This window comes from Thamnophis sirtalis, unplaced genomic scaffold (genome assembly GCF_051295495.1).
Source record: "Thamnophis sirtalis isolate CommonGarterSnake01/CBP01778 unplaced genomic scaffold, rThaSir2_p1.2 scaffold_5, whole genome shotgun sequence".
Classification (NCBI taxonomy): Eukaryota; Metazoa; Chordata; class Lepidosauria; order Squamata; family Natricidae; genus Thamnophis; species Thamnophis sirtalis.
In genome coordinates, this window is record NW_028261385.1 from 119,372,972 (window position 1) to 119,392,269 (window position 19,298).

Here is a 19,298-nt window from a genome sequence, read left to right on the forward strand (position 1 = left end):
AATTTATGATCTGTTGTGAGTGATCTCATCTTGAGGGAAAGAAATTGGAATTGTAGTTCTCCATAATGTAATTATATTTGTTTGGGTTGTGGGCAACATGATTAGCTCTGGGACTTATTCTTCTTTTAACACAGGATTAAGTGCAGAGAACCTCATAGTGCCTTTCCTTTCTTTCTTGTTCTAGGTCAAGGGTAAGCAAATATTTTGGGTTAAAGTATGTTTGGAATTTTGAGAACATATGCTGAACATGCTTGCAGAATGAGTGTCATTGCAGAATGAATATCAAAGTTAGATATGGTCAGTCACAAAATACCCATTTAACAAATGATGAACTAGCCCCAAGATATTATTTGTTACCCCAGTGGGATCTCAAGGTTGCAGATAATGCTAGAGGCTGGTGCTTCACTTTAAAGTATGCCACATTTCCAATTTTATTAATTTTTTTTAAATTGAAACTGTTTTTAAAAAGAGCATAACGGGGTTCAAGAAGTTGCAATGGGCACAGATTTGCCTATCCCTGGCCTAGATGGATCTATAGATATGTAGCATAATATCGAGATCTAACTAAGGGTTCCAAAGCTCAGTAAGTAGTAAATCTTTGTGATTTTGGAAATGGTATATGGTTTGCTTTTCTTTGAAGTATCCAAGTGATAAAGCAGCTAGCAAAATAATTAAATGTCCTACTCATACAATTTTTATTTTTTTTAGACTTTGTTTTTTAAACAAATTGTAGATGTTATGTAAAATGCATTGTGAAGGTTGCAAATAATTTGCTGTCAGTATGGTTGATTTTTCTTCTGTTTCTGATACTATTAAGTGGAAAACCGTTTACCTCTATACATTTTGTGTCTTCCAGAAAGGAAAAAAAAATCTTTATTATCCTGAAACCACAGCTACATCAGGGTTGTTTCTAAGGGCTTTGTTTTGTTGACCTTCTTCAGAAATTAAGTATTATAATTGTTCTACAAATGACAGTATAAAGCAGAAAATGTTATATTAGAAGTGTACATGGCTGGGTTTTTTCCCATTAGTAATTCTAATTATGGACCAAATCTAAGCCTAATTTTACATATTTAAATTTAATCTTTTTGTCTCCTGGTTTTCAGGGAGGGAAGGGACAATTTTTGGGGATTTTTTTTCCTCTCAACGTTTTATTCCCACCATTCGAAAATCCAATTTGTTTATGATTTTTTTGTTATTGTTAAAGAGCTTTTATGAAAGCAATCTGTGATACAACTATTTTTCTGAAATAAAAAAGGCATAGAATGATGAAAAGTACCATTGTTTATTCACTACTAATTTATTCTTTGCCATGAACTATGAAAGCATGGTTCCTAAATAGCTTGGTGTTCATTGCTACAGGTTTCCTGCTTGCCTGGCTGAGTAATATCAGAATCTTTGAACATGTTTGAAACTCCTATGGGATATGCTGAGATTGTAAGAAGTCCCAAAGAAGAAATTTCTGGACAGAGGAAGTGTAAAGCTTGCTTGGCTCTTAAATGTAAACCTAAGTTTTATCCTTTCTTAAATGAAGGCTTATAATTTTACTTGCTTCAGGCAACAGGAAAGAAATCATATTAACAACAGTCTGCCATTAAATGTCTTCCCCTCCCACTTTAGGAAATGGAAAGTTCTGAATCCTAAGGTTCTTGTAATACATGTTTTCAACTTCACTGGGGCATAAGATAAGGGATTTAACTTTCCTGTGCATTTGTTATAATAATAAAATAAATTTACATGCCACCCCACTCTCAGCAATTCCGGATGGTTTACAAATTGTTAGAAACATTTTAAAACAAGTAACAACCCAATTCTGGATGGAACCAAAGAAAGAAAAGGTGTGTCAATTGCACTCACTGAAGACCTCAGTGAAAAGCCACACATTTGGAGTCAGTAGTATGGGAGTCATACAAATCTTTGGGGAACCGCATTCCAGAGCACAGGCACTGCTACAGAAAAGGCACACTTCCAGAGACCTGAAAGATGGAACCCAGAGCATGCCAACCCTGGCAGACTGAACCAGCTGGGATATATTGTGGGAGACAGTCATATTGTTCATAAAGGACTAAAGGATAGTTATATTGACACAGAATCATATAAATGCCATTTGCTTTCCAGGTAATAAAATAAAGATCTACCCATAATTGCATGCATAGAGATAACCACCCTCACTCTAGTAGAAGGATCAGAGCTGTGATAGACTGTTTTTGTCAAGTAATCTGGAAAATTATAAATTGAATATATGGTAGAAAAAGGAAGGAATACCAGAGCAGCTTTCAATAATTAGTGTTTTTAATTGAAATTGATCTTGTACATCTGGTAACTGCTAGTTTTGAACTGATCAACACTGGAAAGCTTTGAGGAAGTCAGGGTATCTTATCTGATTTTCCCCATGAGAACACATCTTAATAAGCTGGAAAAAAGAGAGAGAGAAACCAATGAAAAGTTGCAAATGCTGTACTTTCATTTTTTAAAAAAATTGCCATATGTCCTAAACATGCACAGTTAATCTGCAGTAGTAAGATTTTTGATTTTAATCTTCAGAGTAGAACAAAATAAAAGTGGGGCTTTCCTTTTCTATTTTTTTTTAATTGCTGGATGGGGTATGTGAAAACACAGGCATAATAAGCTATTGGGAGAAGGAAACAATTGGCTGCCTTTCAAGTACAGAAATAATGCAATTTTACTCAGAGAATTTCATTTTCAAATCTATTACTTACTACAAAATCCAAACAAAGTCCCTGCTATTCAAATACAATCTGATATTTAAGCATACTTGTTAAAGTGGGGAAAAAATCAGGGACAATCAATGTTCTTTTAAACTGAAATGAAAAGGAATAACAATAGGATTTGTAATGAACATGTACCATTAAGTTAAATCTTGTCCTTGAGTTATGATGATTTATTCAATGACTGTTTGAAGTTGCAGCAGTGCTGAGCAAATAATAATTATATATCAGGTCTCTGAAGTTATGGCTGTTGCAGGGCCCCCCTCTAACCCGTGATCAAAATTCAGGGGTTTAGCAGCCCACCCACACAACTGCAGGGACACTTTAACATCCATCATCCACCTATCTTCCCCATTTCTGCCTTTTTGACTCCCTGTTCTCCATAGCCCCAGCCACTGTGGGCTCCACCACCCTAGCTGAACTTTACCATATTCTTGCTCCCACTGTTGATCTAGCATGCCTGGCCTTTGCAAGGTTGTTGCTGATGGCCACATGAGGCTTTTCCCAATGTCACACGTTGCAGTATCCTTGCGAGACCTGGGCAAGAAGGCCTCAAGTGACCAGGCATGTGTCAGCAGCAGGAAGACAGCAAAGTTTAGCTACAGCACCAGGAGCTTCTGAATGCAGGGTCCCTTAAGCTGGGGTGGTGAAGCTTCTTGGGGTAGCTGGGGCTTTGCATCACATTGCTGGGTCAGGCTGTGGCTTCCCAAGGTGGCTGCAGCTCAGCGCTTTCTTGCAGCCTCTGAGCTGCAACATAGCAAGTAGTCCCACAACTATGAGGTTCTGAAGCTGCTTGCCACCCCACAATACAGGCTGACCCAGAAGGCAGAGATTGGGGGAATAGGCATTTGGGAGAAGTGGTAGGGAGTCCCTTACCTTGAAAGAACTGAGACCTGGGGCTGAGAGTGATCAAGATGGGAATGGCTTGGATTAGTGTGGGCCCTTGACTGATGATCAACATAATTTAGTTAATGATGAGAATTGCTGTTGCTAAACAACGTGGTCTCATGATGTCAAGTTTTAGAACTACATTGTTAGCAATGAAATTCTGCCATCATGCCTATTTGTACGTAAGAATCTGGGAAAGACTTTGGAACATTTTAGATAAATAATTAGTGCTGCAAATGACAATTATCACACAATAAATCACCAGTACTGGGACTCAAATAAGACAAATCTATTTTTAAAAACATGGAATGCCACAAGTTACCGTAACTGCAATAGCATATCATTTAATAATACTTAAATTATGAGTTTACAAAAGGATTTCAGAAAATGGCTAATACAAACCACTCTGGAATTCTAAAATTTGTCACTCCTAAAATCCCAACAAAAATTGGGCAAGTGGCACTCATGAAAATATGCAGTAACTTCCCACTGCTTTGATAAATTAGAAAAAATTCTATTAATTACAACATGAATTGACAAGAAATCTCTATATAAAGATACATTCCATATTGTAACTCCATGATATAGGAGCATATAACATTTAACAGGGAAGGTTTTTAAGAAAAGATCAGACAGCCATTTGTCCACAATGCTATAGGGTCTCCGGCTTGGGCAGGGAATTGGACTAGAAGACCACCAAGGTCCCTTCCAACTCTGTTATTCTGTATTCTACTCTGTGTTATGCCACAATTATCTTTTTATCGGTACTATAAAGAAAGAAATTAAAGCAAATGTATAGCCACAGTGATTTTAGATTGATCCCAGTCTCTTAGTCATATTGGTAGAATTACGGAAGGAACAGATGTACCAGTATCCCCATACACTATTAATACCCCGTTACCTGCATTTCCAAATTCAAAAGCCTAAACCTCCTTTTGAACATTTCTATCATTGTTCTCACTGTTGATAAGCCTTGGCTTACAGTTAGAACAGATTGCCAGCTCATACTTTTTACCTTTTGGAAAATTGGGTCATCAGTTGGTATTTTAAAATGGTCACAAAGGGTGAAGAACTCTGCTTTGTTTAGAAGCCCTGAGCCATCTTTATCTTGCTGAAGGAAAGCTTCCTGCATACTGCTGTCTGGCAGATAATTATGCCGCCTCATGTGTTCCTGAATCTGCTCCAATAATGCAGCTAGCTCCTGTGGGTCAGGCTCATTGGAAGCTAACCTAGAGGGAAAAAAGAACTAGGATGTCATAAAATGTCCTCAAGACTCAAGCATCTTGAAATTCTTCTTATTATCATCAATCACCTGTGTTTTAATCTAACTATGATTAGGTACATTCTCTATGGATAGTATTGGGGGCCTGCAGAGATATTAGGATTTACAACTAAATGGACAAAATTTATCGTCTGCCATTCAAAAGAAAAGCCATTCTCAAAATTTACTTCTATATCACAGTAATGCAGGCACATTTTACACTGACAATGAATACCCCCCAATTTGCAATGCAGTCTGATCACTCTACTGAATTTTTAATCAGCCTACTAATTAGGTGGCTGAAAACAAATCATAAACCATTTCAATATAACTGTTACAGATTTATCTGATTTTAAACAACAGATTTTGATTTTACTCTGCCAAGGTAAGTTACCATTCTTTTCTTCTGTGTCTTTTTAAATTAAAATTCAATTCCAATTTTTCTCTGCTAGAACTGTTACTTCTCGTTCCATGCGAGTAGTAGTGACAAATGTTTCAGTACTGGTTATTTTAGATTTATTCAATCTGATTGAACATCATCTACAAAGATAGTTAACTCATCTAGGAACTTGAAAGAAAATGTGAATAGTTTTATCATGTCCAGAATTATTTTTCTCATAATAACCAACCATGTGCATCTTTGGTGGAGGATGAAAGCAAGTACCCTTTCCTGATACTATTCTCTGGTAACTGGAAAGGGCCCATAGAGGCTTACACTCTCTTTATGAAAGTTGTGACTATTTGTGATGTTTGAAGGTAAAGTGATAATAGATATTGATTTATTGTCTGTGATTATGAAAAGGGAATATCTTCCATCATCCTCAGACCAAAAGCTGCTGAATCAGCATAATTAATATTAGTTATGGAACATTTTCTATGGATATTTTCTTCAAGTGCTCACCTCTTTAGTTCCTCTATTGCTGCCCTGCGGGGTGCAAAATGATTTCTCATAGACTGCACAACAGATGCTGGGAAGCTTTCCAAATTGCTTTCCATATAATTCAACACATAATTATCTGCATCCACAATAATGAACCTGTGGCCAAACACTGCATAAAAGAGACAATCTGTCATTATCATGACCAACTATCTGCTAGTTCCAGAAATATAGATTAAACTTGTGCAACTTTTTTAGAGGTGGGGATGGTGCACATTTTTCAGCCTTTCAAATTCTCAACAACACCAGTGGTGATGTAGCAACATTGGCGGAGAGACAAAGCTGAATATTTAGAGATTTTAAAAAGCACCCAAAGATGCTTTAAACCTAGCAATAGCATAATGTACTTATTTCAAACCTTTTCAGTGATGCAGGGAAAACATGAAAAATAGAAAACTGGAAAGTATCAATATGCCATTGAATTGCATTGGTAAAATCTTGAAGCTTTATAAATTGAAAAGATGGTATGGAACTATCCTCACCATAGATGACTGGCTATTTCCTTAGAACAACAAGCCTGCAGTCTAAGAAGTAAAAGGTTGTAACTAAACTTGCAGCTCAACAACCTATTTTTTGTTTTTGTGCAAAGCAACTGAAGGAAAACGTGAAATAAGCTAGTCATAACTGCCAAAACAGGATAAGAAAGGTGTAACTACAGCAATTTTCTATCAACATTTTTATTTCTATTCTGATCTGAGGAAATTGTGTATGGCTATAGGAATAAGCTGTAAGAGGACTAACAATATGTTTTACCTCTGCCATTTCTTAGTACTTTGTTTATTTGTCAGTAACTAACCTGAAAAGATATGTCACTTGTGAACTTTACAGTTCAAATAGCTCAACAGTGCCTAAGGGGGATTGGAGAAAATTTATCTAGCTTGTTTTTGCTGCAAATTTCATAATTCTCTATGCTATATTCTTTTGAATAATTTTAACAGAGAAAAACATTATTTCTTAGGCAAAAAATATAGAATGAAGAATGAATATGTGCCAAAATATTCACTTCTAAAATATTTATACTCCATCTTTCTATTACCTTCTATCATAGCGCCTATGGTTAAGTCGGCAGGTTCATAATAAACAGGATCGTCTGTAGAATATCCTGGCTTTGGGATTCTGGTTTTGCATAGGTACTTGCCACCAATAATTCCCGAATTGCGCACAGGTGGTTCATAAATGCTTATCATGTCAGTAGCGAGGCAATAGGAGAGGACGAAATGTCTCTTGCTGTCATCAGGGTTTGAGGATTCCTGGACAGATTAAGGTCAAATGTAAGTTGCAAAATATGCTGTGCTTAAAGGGCTTGTTCATGTTTGGCTATTCATAACATGACATCTTCTTGAAGGTACTGAAACTCCCAGAATTCTCAGTCATACTGAATGAATCCATTGTGTAAAAAGCAGCTGAATAGCCAATTGAATCATTATTCAAATTGTTCAAATCATAAATCAGGTAATGTCCTTAGAGGTCATGTATTCTCTGTTCAAAGCAAATTACATTTACATCACTCTCCATGAAGATGCCTATTTAACCTCTGCTTAAATATCTCCATTGAAGGAGATCCTGCCACCTCTGAGTAAAGGGAAATTGTTTTCCTGTTAAATAGCTCTGAGTCAAAAGAAATGTCTTCTAATATTTAAACATATTTTGTTCTGCAATTTTCTGGACTTTATAATTCTGTTAATACAGCTTAAGACTTCATTACCCTATTTAGTAGTCACACCACACTGCTGGATCCTCTGTAATTTATGATTTAATCAAGCTCCTATACCGTGTGAAGGGCCTGAGTATTTAATGGAAACTAATTTCTTTGATAGGACATCTATCTTTTATCTTGTTTCTGGTTTTATACACATTATAGTTGCTCTCACTACTGAAAACCTTCTGAAATACAATCTTACAGTAATAAAATAATTGGTGTTCCAAAATGAAAGCAACAAAAAAGGACTACTACTCAGTTATTTAAACTGAGAACTAAATGTAGAGCTCCAATAGATATCCTCAACCAGCCAAGGGAAACTACACTGTATACATAAATAGACATGTGTTTTCCATTACAGTTTGAAAATTCTCAAGTTTAATCAGATTCTATGTATCCATAGTGCTTTGAATTGAAAGACTATTTTGATATAATATTTTAATATCTGCTTCTATTTTTCATCGACTTGCGAGAAATAGAGTTAGAGTTTATATATTATTATAGATTGACCTTCTTTCAGCAATTTCATCAGGTTGTCAAAGTCATCAATTGTTTAAATTAAAAACTCGTATATATGAATACTTCTTATTACACTGAAATTTTTACTCCTTGGACCTTAACCTCTGGAGATAAAATTAAAAGAAGAACTTCTAATCCCCAACTCAATTATCACTCTGAAAACTGTAAATCATGACAACTCACCATTCTAACAGCATAGCGCAAAATTTTGTGGTCATTCTCTAGCATTTTAATAATATTTTTCCTAGGGGGTTGTGGAATCAAACTGAAACAGTTTTGAAGAGAGTCTTCAAGGAAACCATAACCATTGTAGGGAGGAATTATCTGTAGATAAAATAAGCCAAGGAAAAAAAATTACAATATTGAACCATGAAACTTCACTCACAATATTGTAAAATGACCTGTTTAAAAGTTTTAAAAAATATATTTTAAAATAAATTTAAATTAAAAAAATATTACTGTACTCTATTGTGAAGCATCAGTAAAAGCAGAAATGGGATGGGTAAGACACTGTTTATAACTAGGAGATTCTGTTCCTAGGCAATAGCATTGACATGTTTCTGTTCATCTCAGCTCTCTAGTTACTGACAAAAACAATCCAATGTAGAATTGTTTATTTTCTAATAAATCTGGAAGTTTTATTAAAGGGACAGATGCAAATGAAATGTTCATCTCCAATCATTCGTCCATCCAGAAGAACTGCATTTGAAGAGGGTAAAAAAAAGCAAAAAAAAATGTTCGTTTGAAAAGAGAAGGGATAATAAAAAACATAGTCTAGCTGAATTCATATCTGAACTTCCTACCTGTTTTTAACTTCCACTACATTTTTACTTATTTCTAAATAAATAATAACATTTGAAAAGCAATCTTTGTCATCATAGTCAGTTAAACTCTCTACTGTGTATTTTGAAACTTTTATCCATTAACAAGTGAATCAACAGTAATACTTTGACTTAATATACGTGATGCTTCCTAGTACTTCTATTCTTTGTGTCTATGAAGACTGACTTGCTTTTTGGAATTTCTCTAGCAACTCTCATTTCCACTGCTTGTCAGTCCTTCTTCTCAATCCTATTTCATGTTCTGACCTCCATTTCCTTGCCCTTTAATTAAAAACTGCCCTCTTTTGCAGCTTCTTTGTTTTCCCCCTTTACCTGCTTGATTTCCTCTGGGAGTGGCTTCTTTACATCAACTGCTTGGAAGTCAGTGATGCCAAATTTATCCTGATAGAATTGTCGTGTGAACTCATCACAGTCATAGATGAAAAAAGTACGTCCAAGTAGAGTAGTGGGTTTGCCAACTGCAAAATCTTTAGCTGTAAACCATTCTAAGACCTCCTGATCAGAAATCTCCAGCACACAGGTTGGGAAGGTGTCTTGCAAGAACAAACAAAAAGGCAGTTTAGTAAGATTTCCATTGCTGCTGTTTATTCCTAATGAAAACATACCGTATTTTTTGGAGTATAAGACGCACCTTTTTTCTTCAAAAAAGAGGCTGAAAATCTGGGTGCGCCTTATACATCAAATACAGCGGTTTTTTGCCTCCTGAAGCCCTGCCCCTTCACCAAAATGGCCGTGCATAGCCTTATGAAGGCTTTCAGAAAGCTCCTGGAGGCTGGGGAGGGCAAAAATAAGCAAAAAATAGGCTGACTTTTGCCCCCCAGTCCCCAGCAGCACTCCATAAGCCTCCATAAGGCTATGCATGCAGTTTTTTCGATGAAAAATGGGTCCGTTTTTGTGAAAAATGGGCCGGTTTTTGTTCATTTTTTGCCCCCCCCCCAAGGCTATTCATGCCTTTTATTTATTCATGAAAAACGGGCCGTTTTTTGCTCATTTTTTGCCCCCCGTCTCCCCCCAAGAGCACTCTGCAAGCCCCCCCCCCCAAAGGCTATACATGCCTTTTTTATTTATTTGTGAAAAACTGGCTGTTTTGGGGAGGTTTGCATAGTGCAAAACTTTTTTTTTTCCTTTTGGAAAGCTCTTTAACTGATTGATGAGAATTACACTGATCAAGTACTGTGCCAGCAGGAACAAAGTTAGGTGCTGTAGATTGTCAGCGATTTCCTTCTCCAGCACATGGATAAATACACCTGGAAACATCTACCTACCTACCTACTCTTTCTCTCTGCCTACCTATCTACTGTATTTCTCTCTCTCTTTCTATTTCTCTCTCTCTATCCCTCAACCTACCTACCTACCTACCTACCTACCTACCTACCTAACTACCTACTCTCTCCCTCCCTCCCTACCTACTGTATTTCTCCCTCACTCTCTCTCTCTATCCCTCTATCTACCTATCTACTTTTTTTTTAATTTGCCTCTTCAAAACCTTGGTGCGTCTTATACTCCGAAAAATACGGTATTTAGACACTGGAAAATGCAATGACAGTTCTTCCTTGGCTTGCTCACATTTTTAAGACATTTGGTTTTATGTATTATTATGGGCCTTATTTCCATAGCATCTGAGAATATATTGCCAAATATCATTTAGGCAGCATCTGAAAAAGCTGCATTAACTTTAAGAAAGGCAAGCATGGGTTCATTTCAGTTTTCTTTTATAAAGAGTATAATTAGAAAATAGTATTTCAGTAGTGCATCTGACTGACTAAATAAATGCACTTTTATTTTACTAATTTTAGTATATCAGCCTCTCTGAAAATATATGCATTCCTTATCTTGTTACAGCTGATTTCCATATTGTATACTTTGTGTAGCAAATGTTAATAGATTCATATTATATATAAAATATTTGTATGAAGATCTTGAAGACACTAAACTTTTTATTTATATACAGATTATCCTATATTCTAGGAGTATGTATGTATGTATGTATGTATGTATGTATGCATTTAGTGTCACAACCCCTGGTATGCCCAAATATGGGAGGAAGCCTACTGCTTCCTTTCTCTGTCTATCGGCTCGTCACAAGAGACCATCCAGACAGAAACCCAATATTTTTACTGTTGCCTTTGTTACATTTGTGTTGTATTTGTGCTGATAAATAAATAAACATATATGCATGCATGCATGCATGCATGCATACATACATACATACATACATACATACATATATACATATATATATATATCTCTTGTGACGAGCCGATGTGACGAGAGAATGGAAGTAGTGAACTTCCTCCCATATTTGGGCATACCGGAGGTTGTATCTCTAAATAGATACCTATCACCCCGGCTCAGCTGATAACGAGTCGAATTCTGTGGCTTAGTGGTTAACACATCTGCCTAAGATGCAATACAGCACAGGTTCGAATCCCAGTAAGGGTATGGCTAGCTGATGAGAGCTAAATAGCTTGAAATAGATCTATACTAGTCTCCCTTTATTTATTTATCAGCACAAATATAATATAACTAACTAACATACATACATACATACATACATACATATACATATACATATACATATACATATACATATACATATACATATACATATACATATACATATACATATACATATACATATACATATACATATACATATACATATACATATACATATACATATACATATATATATATATATATATATATATATATATATATATATATATATATATAAATCCTAGAATTGTCAACCAGAGAAAGTTAGTACCTTTCTTCTCCCAAAAAACTTTGGGCAGGCGCTGGCGTCTTATCAGCACTGGGAAAGGATCTCTGCCATCATTTCGTTCATGAACTTCCCGCACCTCCACTGTGTCATCTGCCAAGTAGTAGTGGATAATAAATCTCCGGCTTTCACCAAACATGTTCCAAGTGTCATCCCAAATGGCATAAAAACGAAGAACCTGGGAAAAAAATTGAAGGGTTCATTCTCATCATGGAAGAATAGAAACTTTTCTCGTATAAGCATGATGTCTCACAGTCAAAGTGAATCACAACTTAATGAGGACAAAATCCTTACAATTACAGTTTCTTACAATTATAGTTAAGACAAGAAAGACAGTCACATTGAATCTTCAACAAAACAACATAAAATAGCAAGCCACTGATTAAATCTATTAACTGCAGATTCATATGGGTTTGGAGAGAAATGATGGTCCTCATTTAACAAGCATTTGTTCAGTGACCATTCAAACTTTATGATGGCACTAAATGAGTGGTAGGTATGACCAATCCATACTTATGGACAGCATTACATTCCCACAGTCATGTGATCATAAACTGAAGACTTGATACCTGGTTTGCAATTACGTTGCAGCACCCTAGTTTGTGACCTTTGCTGACTTCCTACAAGTAAAGTCAATGGGGAAGTCAGCAGAAGGTCACAAAAGGCAACCATGTAATGTCCTTGCTTAACAACCCACAGTGATTTGCTTAATAATGGCATCTGAGAGCACTGGGATTTCTGTTGCTAAGTGACACAATCATGTGACATTACACTTTATGACTTCATTTAGCAAGATAAATTTCAGTCCCAATTGCTGTAAAATGAAAACTATTTGTAATTTTACTATTTATGAAATTTTACTAAAAGTAAAATGACTTGTAAACTTCACGAAAAGTAGCTTTACTATCTTTGAAGATGAAAGGAGAAAAGTCACTCAGCAATTACACAGCTTTACTATCACTGATAAAGAGGCTCTCAGAGTTTCACCACTGCATTTCTTAGCATCTCCTCTGGCATGCTCTAAATATATGCAAATTATATAGCCCATGCAATTTAATTTTCTCCCACTTTAAGTATGTTTTACAATTGTACTTGCTACCTACTTTTTCACAGCTTTATTTACTGTGAAATAGATTTTGTTGTTAAAATGTTTTGAATACACAAAAAGTAGGTTATGAAACAAACCTAAAGCTCACCTTTTTGTCAAATGCCAAAAACTGCTTAAGTTGATCAAAATCTGAGGGGGTGACATACATACGTGGAGGCATTTTACGTAGCTCTATATAAGGATCAAAAATCATTTGCTCTGGCGGGTTCACTTCAATTCCTTGGCTTTCCAAAAAAGTCTGTAAAGCAGAAAACACATTGTTAAATATAAATAAGCACACTAAGAAATCATACAGCAAGACTGTCTTAAACTTGCATTTGGGGATGAAACTGCGATCTGTGGTGGGCATACTAAAAATGTCTTCCCATGTTAATGAAATAAGGCAAGAAACTTCAGAACTTGCAAAAAAATCTGCACTGCCTTATCTGCCATGGCTATATTAATCTTATTAAAACTGAGTAAATGCTACTCTATGAATGAACTGAAGTTTAGGCTCTTTTTGAGAGAGCTCTGTTCTGACCTAGGCTTCCTGAGAAATCAAAAATCACAATCTTAGTCCCAAAAATCCTCTTTTATTTATAAGACTGTGAATTATGGTCATTCACAGCCCATAATGATCACAAACAATCTGTGAAGAGTCCGACAGATGTCTGCTGGAGTTGCCGCAATCTTTCAGGGTAATGTTGATAAGCACCCACCTTTATCTCCCTTGAAACACTGCCAGAGACCTAATTGCCAATTAGTTTTGCAAGGGCAAACGTAGCACAGAGACAAACAGAACTTCTCAGAGCTTGAAACCGAATAGATGAACTAATTGCTTTCTGCAAAGGCTCATGTTTGTTTGTTCCTCTTTTATGTCTTATGGGAGGGGCCAATTATCTCCAAGCCTTACTCCCAAGTTGCCCTTTTTCTCTTAATTGTTCTTGCCTTCTGGCAGCTCTGCACATGCGCACACTGGGAAAAGGCTCACACAGTTCTTCTGCCTCGCTGATGTCAGACTCTGGAGGCTCCGGAGCCAGCACATAACTACCAGATGGCCCTGGGCCCTTCTCTGCCTCCAATGCAGAGCCCTCATCCGAGCCTTCCACAGACTCCAGGACTGGCTCATGTTCCTCCCCAACCTCCCCACTGTCCAACTCTGCTGCCAGTCCACAGGCTGCTGGCAGACCACAACAATCCCATTGTTTTTATTCTCAAAACAGACTTCCTATATTATCAAGAACCAGAGAGGGACAGGCAGACAGACACAGATCTCAATCAAATGTAAATGAAATAAATGACTAAAACTACTGTGAAAGTGTACAAGAATCAAAAATAACCATTATGAGAACTCAACTGATAATGTAGCATGGGTAAAAATATGTTTCATAATTCTAAAAATAAATCACATATACACAATGCTACTTATGGTGGAAATTTCTATCTCCAAATTATATGTTTTACTATAGAATTAAAACTATTTTATCCTCATATTAAATACTGCAGTAGGAATAGTTTATTACTGTAATGCTGTAGATTAGCAATCAAGATTACAGTACCTGGGTAAATCGATCACAGTCAACTATCCGGAAAGTCTTGCCATAGATAGTAATATTAATTCCTCGATTCAGATCTTTCCAATGATAATGATCCCCACGATCATTTTTGGGCAAACGCTGTCTTTTGATGAACTTGCCCTGAGGAATCCCTGAGTTTTCAACAATGGGCTCCATGACAGACATGCTATCATCTTCCAAATAGTAATAAATGCCCACTTGACGAATGCGGAAATGCTCTTCTGTAGACATAGGAACATCTTCTTGAAAGTATCCATCAAATTTGAGCACCTAGCAAAAAACAAACAAACCCATATATAAGGAAAATTATATTAAGGATAAAAATGATAGGAAACCCACTTGATGCTGTGTGAGATCATCAAATGACAGAAATCTATTACTGTATATTCTATTAATATTAAATGTAAGTTTAGAAAAAGCTGCACTATCTTCATAGAAGCTAGGGAATTTCTATTTAGCACCAAGCTAATAGCAATGGCAAACTATTACGATGGTAACTTTTGACTGACAAGAATACAACCAATATAAAATGTTTTAATTTTCTATAAGAGTGTTTATGGACTTAGAATATTGTCACTTTAAATGTAGAAGCAGAAGTCTCTTTACATAGCATTAACAACTTATATTAAATTTGGCACATTTATTTTTGTAGAATTAAAGCTGCCTACAATCCCCCTCCCCCACTCCCAAGGTATAACTTGGAGGTTGCTCATGTTGATCCATTCTGTCTCCATGAAGTAGGCTAAACCAAATGACTGGCCCAGAGATGCGCTGCAAGGAAGAGGATATACTTGAATCTGGTTCTACATTACAAGTCTTAAAACATGTAAATAAACTATTGATAGTATAAAGAAAAGTAAACATAATGATGGTGAAGGAAAGCAAAATATTTAATGTCATTTTCTATTAATATATAAAAAGAAAGAAAGAATGTCTAAGAAAGACATTTTTAATTCTGTATATCATAAAAAAGGAAGAAAGAACTCTGAAACTCTATAAGTTATAGCGTGATTATAATGTGCAAATAAGAGAGACCCAGCAGTCTTTTCAAAGTTTCTTTCTTGATATGGACTACTTTCATGGGGTGACAAACAGATATCAGAAATAAACAGCTAATCTTAAACACTTAATTTTGCAATAAATACCTGTACCTGAAATCAGATGTTTGAGAAAATACCTTTTTGTCAAAAGCCACGTGTGCTGGAATGAAATCTGCAGGTGGGGCTTGTTTAGGTTCACCATAAGTTAAGGTGGGTCTCTTGTTGGATAATTCATCAAGTTCAGCTTGAGACAATTGGTTTACATAAAGCCGATTTCCACCTATCCCCACAGTTGGAAGTTTCTTAAAGGCAAAACCATTCTTGAAATCTAGAGTTTGGGAACGATGAAAAGCAGTTTTCTACAGAACAACAACAAAAATACAGACTCAAATGCTGACCAGACAGATATATCTAAAATAACACATTTATTTTTCAATTGCCTTGTCTCAAATATATTTGTCTTTAAAGCTAAATTTTATTTATCACCTTCCCATATATATAGTAATAATTTTTTTAATACATTAAGGATTTTTTTCCTCAAAAATATGTGATTATATTTTAATAATAATAGTTCACAACCTCCATAACAGTTTAAACTTTTCAGGGCCATAGAGTTTCAAATGTTTTTTAATTTTTAACTTAGAAAAAATAAAAATAAAAGGAATATTGATGTTTTAATAATACTCTTTAATAATACTCTTAAGACTACATTTAACATATTGATGTAAATTTTAATGAGATGTATGAGGACTCCTTGGTGCTTTCTGAGCTTGGTTGTTTTCTTACATACGTAACAATCATCAGTCCCAACATAATGAAACATCTGGAGGGAAAGAAAATAGAGTTGAAGAAGCTTCTTGGATGGCAAGCAAAACATCTTCAAAGAAAAACCAAAACGTCCAGTTGCCTCTTCAAAAGAAAAAAGAAAAAAAGTAGGGGGAGCTCCTTTGAAACAACCATGACCTGGATGACAGAGAATCGCCACAGACGTCTGCAAGAAAACAACCAAGGTCAAGGACCCCTCGTTTCAATCCTGAGCTACAAATATTCTCCTTTATTGGTGAGATGTATGAGTTTGCATAAGATGACATATCACATCTTATACTCTGATACCTTTAATATTAAATTAAAAACATTAAAAACATTCACTAACATTCAATCATTTTAATATTTGGTAGTAAGAGCTGAAAAGGAAGTATGCTATTCAATGTTTTTCTCTTACGTTTTTATGCCCTTCTGTAACTTTTGTTTAAAAAAATTCTGATATTGGAGCTTTGACTTTTAAAAATACAGATGGCTACAACAAAATGGCTTGAAAGCCCTTTTAGAGACCGCAAATCCATATTTTAAAGACCTAGAGCTGTCACAATCAATGACAGGAAGGTGGGATTATTTATGAAGTATCTCACTCTTAAAGGAGGGCGTCGATCGGAGTCTTTGACCAAGTCCGCAAGACTCAGGGGAGCCTCTGGGGGACGATTAGTCTAACGAGCCACACCTCTAGCTATTTCGGAGGAAATGTGATGTGGAAAGAAAACAGGAGTTTTTCCTCACCGTCGGGTCCCGAAAGGACGAGCCTGGAACAAGCGGCAAGCCTTGCACCGGCTGAAGGCTCATGATGGACGGTCGAGCAGCGAAAGGCTTCGGTAGGGACGGATCCGCTATCACCGGTAACTAAGCAACGCCGTTTCCTCGGTAACCATCAACAGTTGGCCTTTCTCTTTTTTTTTAAGGGCGCTTGCGCAGTAGCGGTCGAGGCGCTCAGTTCGGTTGGTAGGTTCAGGTGCTGCTTTTCGTCAGCCCGCGGTTGACTTTGGCTCGAGTTGACTGTATTGTTATATTATCTCATCCTCCCACCCCGTCGTATTGTCTTTCAGTAGCGCTAGATTGAGGGAAAGAAATGTCTGGATATAAAGTTGGCTTGAAGTTTGGTTTTATTGTAATTGCTTTTATTGTGACTCGGCAGTTGCAGCTTTGCTCCTATGTAGAGGATTGACATGAGAAATTAAGCCTAATACAATGCAGCAAAGTTTACCTCGGGCGCAGTTTGGGGGCGCATGCGGAGAGTACGTGCATGGGCAGTTAGGACGGTAAGAATGTGAATATATATTAGGGAGACTTTGTTTCTCTTAGAACTCTATTAGCCTTTCTGATTGTCCGCTGTATGCAATACTACATACATGCAGTATTCGCTTCCTACTTCCAATATTCTACCATGTCATTTTTTTTCTTCAGATGCAATTTGCGAAAAATAACATTGCTTATTTCTTGTTTGCATGGTGTTACAGACCATTTTGGAAAATAAAGAGGCTAGCATCTGAACATGCCCTTCACTTTTCAGAAATCTTTCCCAGATGGAATACTATATAATTTCTATTTACCATGCAGTAATTTATCTATAGTGAAACTTGAATTAATGGATCATTTGGGGGAAGGGGATATCTGTAAACCTAAATGTCTGCTGAATCTAAATGCATGTCATTACAATAATATCAATGTATGTCATTTGTATAATTATTCAGATAATATAAATTGTATCACATCAATTTACATTTAATGATGTAATGTCTGGACAGACTTTGGAAATTTGAGAGTAAAATGCTTATTTTCTATTGAACATGAGTCCTTTGATTAAATCAAAGATGCTATAAACTAAGGTTTCATCTCCATAAAAATCACAATTTACAAAAAAAAGAGGTAGAAAACTCAAACACTACAAACAGCCTTCTTGAAACCTTGTAGATCCATATGTGACTAGCAACAAATCAAATCAGAAAATCCAGAACTGAAGAGGTGCCCTTACAGCAAAACCAGAAAGATTGAAAGAAGGCATAGCAAGACTTCTATACAGAGATTATGTACGAGAACACAGAAGGCAAGTAACTTGCACAAAGAGTTGTCAAATCCTTTTTTGAAAACATCCAGCAATGGTGCAGCCACAACTCCAGGAGGCAAGCTCTTCTATTGATTAATTGTTCTCACTATCAGGAAGTTTCTCCAGATGTCTAATCTGGAACTAAGGAGAAAGTTCCTGACAGAACAATTAATCAACATAACAGCTTGACTCCTAGAGTTGTGGAGGTACCATCACTGAAGGTTTTCAAGAAAGGATTGAAAAACCATTTGTCCAGGATGATATAAGATCTCAAATATTATTGAGCATAGCAGGCTCATTTCCTCCTTCCATGATCTCCTCTCAGAACTCACCCCCATTTTGTCATTATCTTTAGATTCACACATATTGGTCCACACAGCAATATGTACAAAGATATTCAAGAAAAAAATGAAGTTGACAGAAAACCATTTTTAAATAAAGATAAAACACTGTTAGATGAGCGTTCAGGAGAATATTTGTGCACTAGAGTTATATAATATTTTTGCATACTAGTCACTGTGTGTCCCACAGGATTCATAAAACTTTAAGAGAGGAGTCATTTTGAGTCACAGAAAGTATATCTATATGGATTATCATTTGGATGATTTATGAAAAACCTGCAGTTTTTCAGAGGCATAAAGATGATTATTCCACTCACAGGACAGTGAGAAAAATATTAAAAAATAAAATTAGCAGAAAATTACTTTTTTTTTCAAGGGCAAATCCTGGTATGGAAATTACAAAATTGGGCATTAGTTGGGAAAAGGCTTCATACCTAAGCATACTTGCCTTAGGGAAAAATTAGTGAGATAACCTTATATCCACAGTAAATCTATGTCTTTAATGTATTGTTACATGTACTGAACTCTTACAATAGCCCTGCTACAAAATTAGACGTGTGGGTATTATGTGAAATATGAAGGCACTTTGGGTGTTTGTTTCCACAACATGTTAAGCTAAAATATAGTTGATAGTGTCCTGCAAAAAGCTACCCAGTATGGTTTAGCACATTCAGTGCATTGTGCAAATCTCTAAACTATACTAATTCAATCATTCCTG

General features: G+C 36.0%; 1 protein-coding gene across 3 annotated transcripts in view; it reads right to left on the reverse strand.

Moving 5' to 3' along the window:
* Window positions 1-2,274: 2,274 nt before the first annotated feature.
* PAQR8 (progestin and adipoQ receptor family member 8) overlaps window positions 2,275-19,298 on the reverse strand; it is a 37,379-nt gene continuing 20,355 nt past the window's right edge. The window contains exons 1-11 of one of the 3 annotated variants that reach the window (XM_014053971.2): window positions 16,919-17,201; window positions 15,502-15,723; window positions 14,307-14,594; window positions 12,857-13,006; window positions 11,646-11,838; window positions 9,188-9,408; window positions 8,217-8,357; window positions 6,852-7,065; window positions 5,780-5,927; window positions 4,633-4,846; window positions 2,275-2,413 (exon numbers count right to left, since the gene is read on the reverse strand). In XM_014053971.2, the coding sequence (XP_013909446.1) occupies window positions 2,342-2,413; window positions 4,633-4,846; window positions 5,780-5,927; window positions 6,852-7,065; window positions 8,217-8,357; window positions 9,188-9,408; window positions 11,646-11,838; window positions 12,857-13,006; window positions 14,307-14,594; window positions 15,502-15,723; window positions 16,919-16,981 (1,926 nt within the window). In that variant the 5' untranslated portion in view covers window positions 16,982-17,201 and the 3' untranslated portion in view covers window positions 2,275-2,341. Of the gene's footprint in view, window positions 2,414-4,632; window positions 4,847-5,779; window positions 5,928-6,851; window positions 7,066-8,216; window positions 8,358-9,187; window positions 9,409-11,645; window positions 11,839-12,856; window positions 13,007-14,306; window positions 14,595-15,475; window positions 15,724-16,918; window positions 17,202-19,298 lie in introns of those variants that run through there. The other 2 variants (XM_087716756.1, XM_014053972.2) reach the window with 2 other exon arrangements.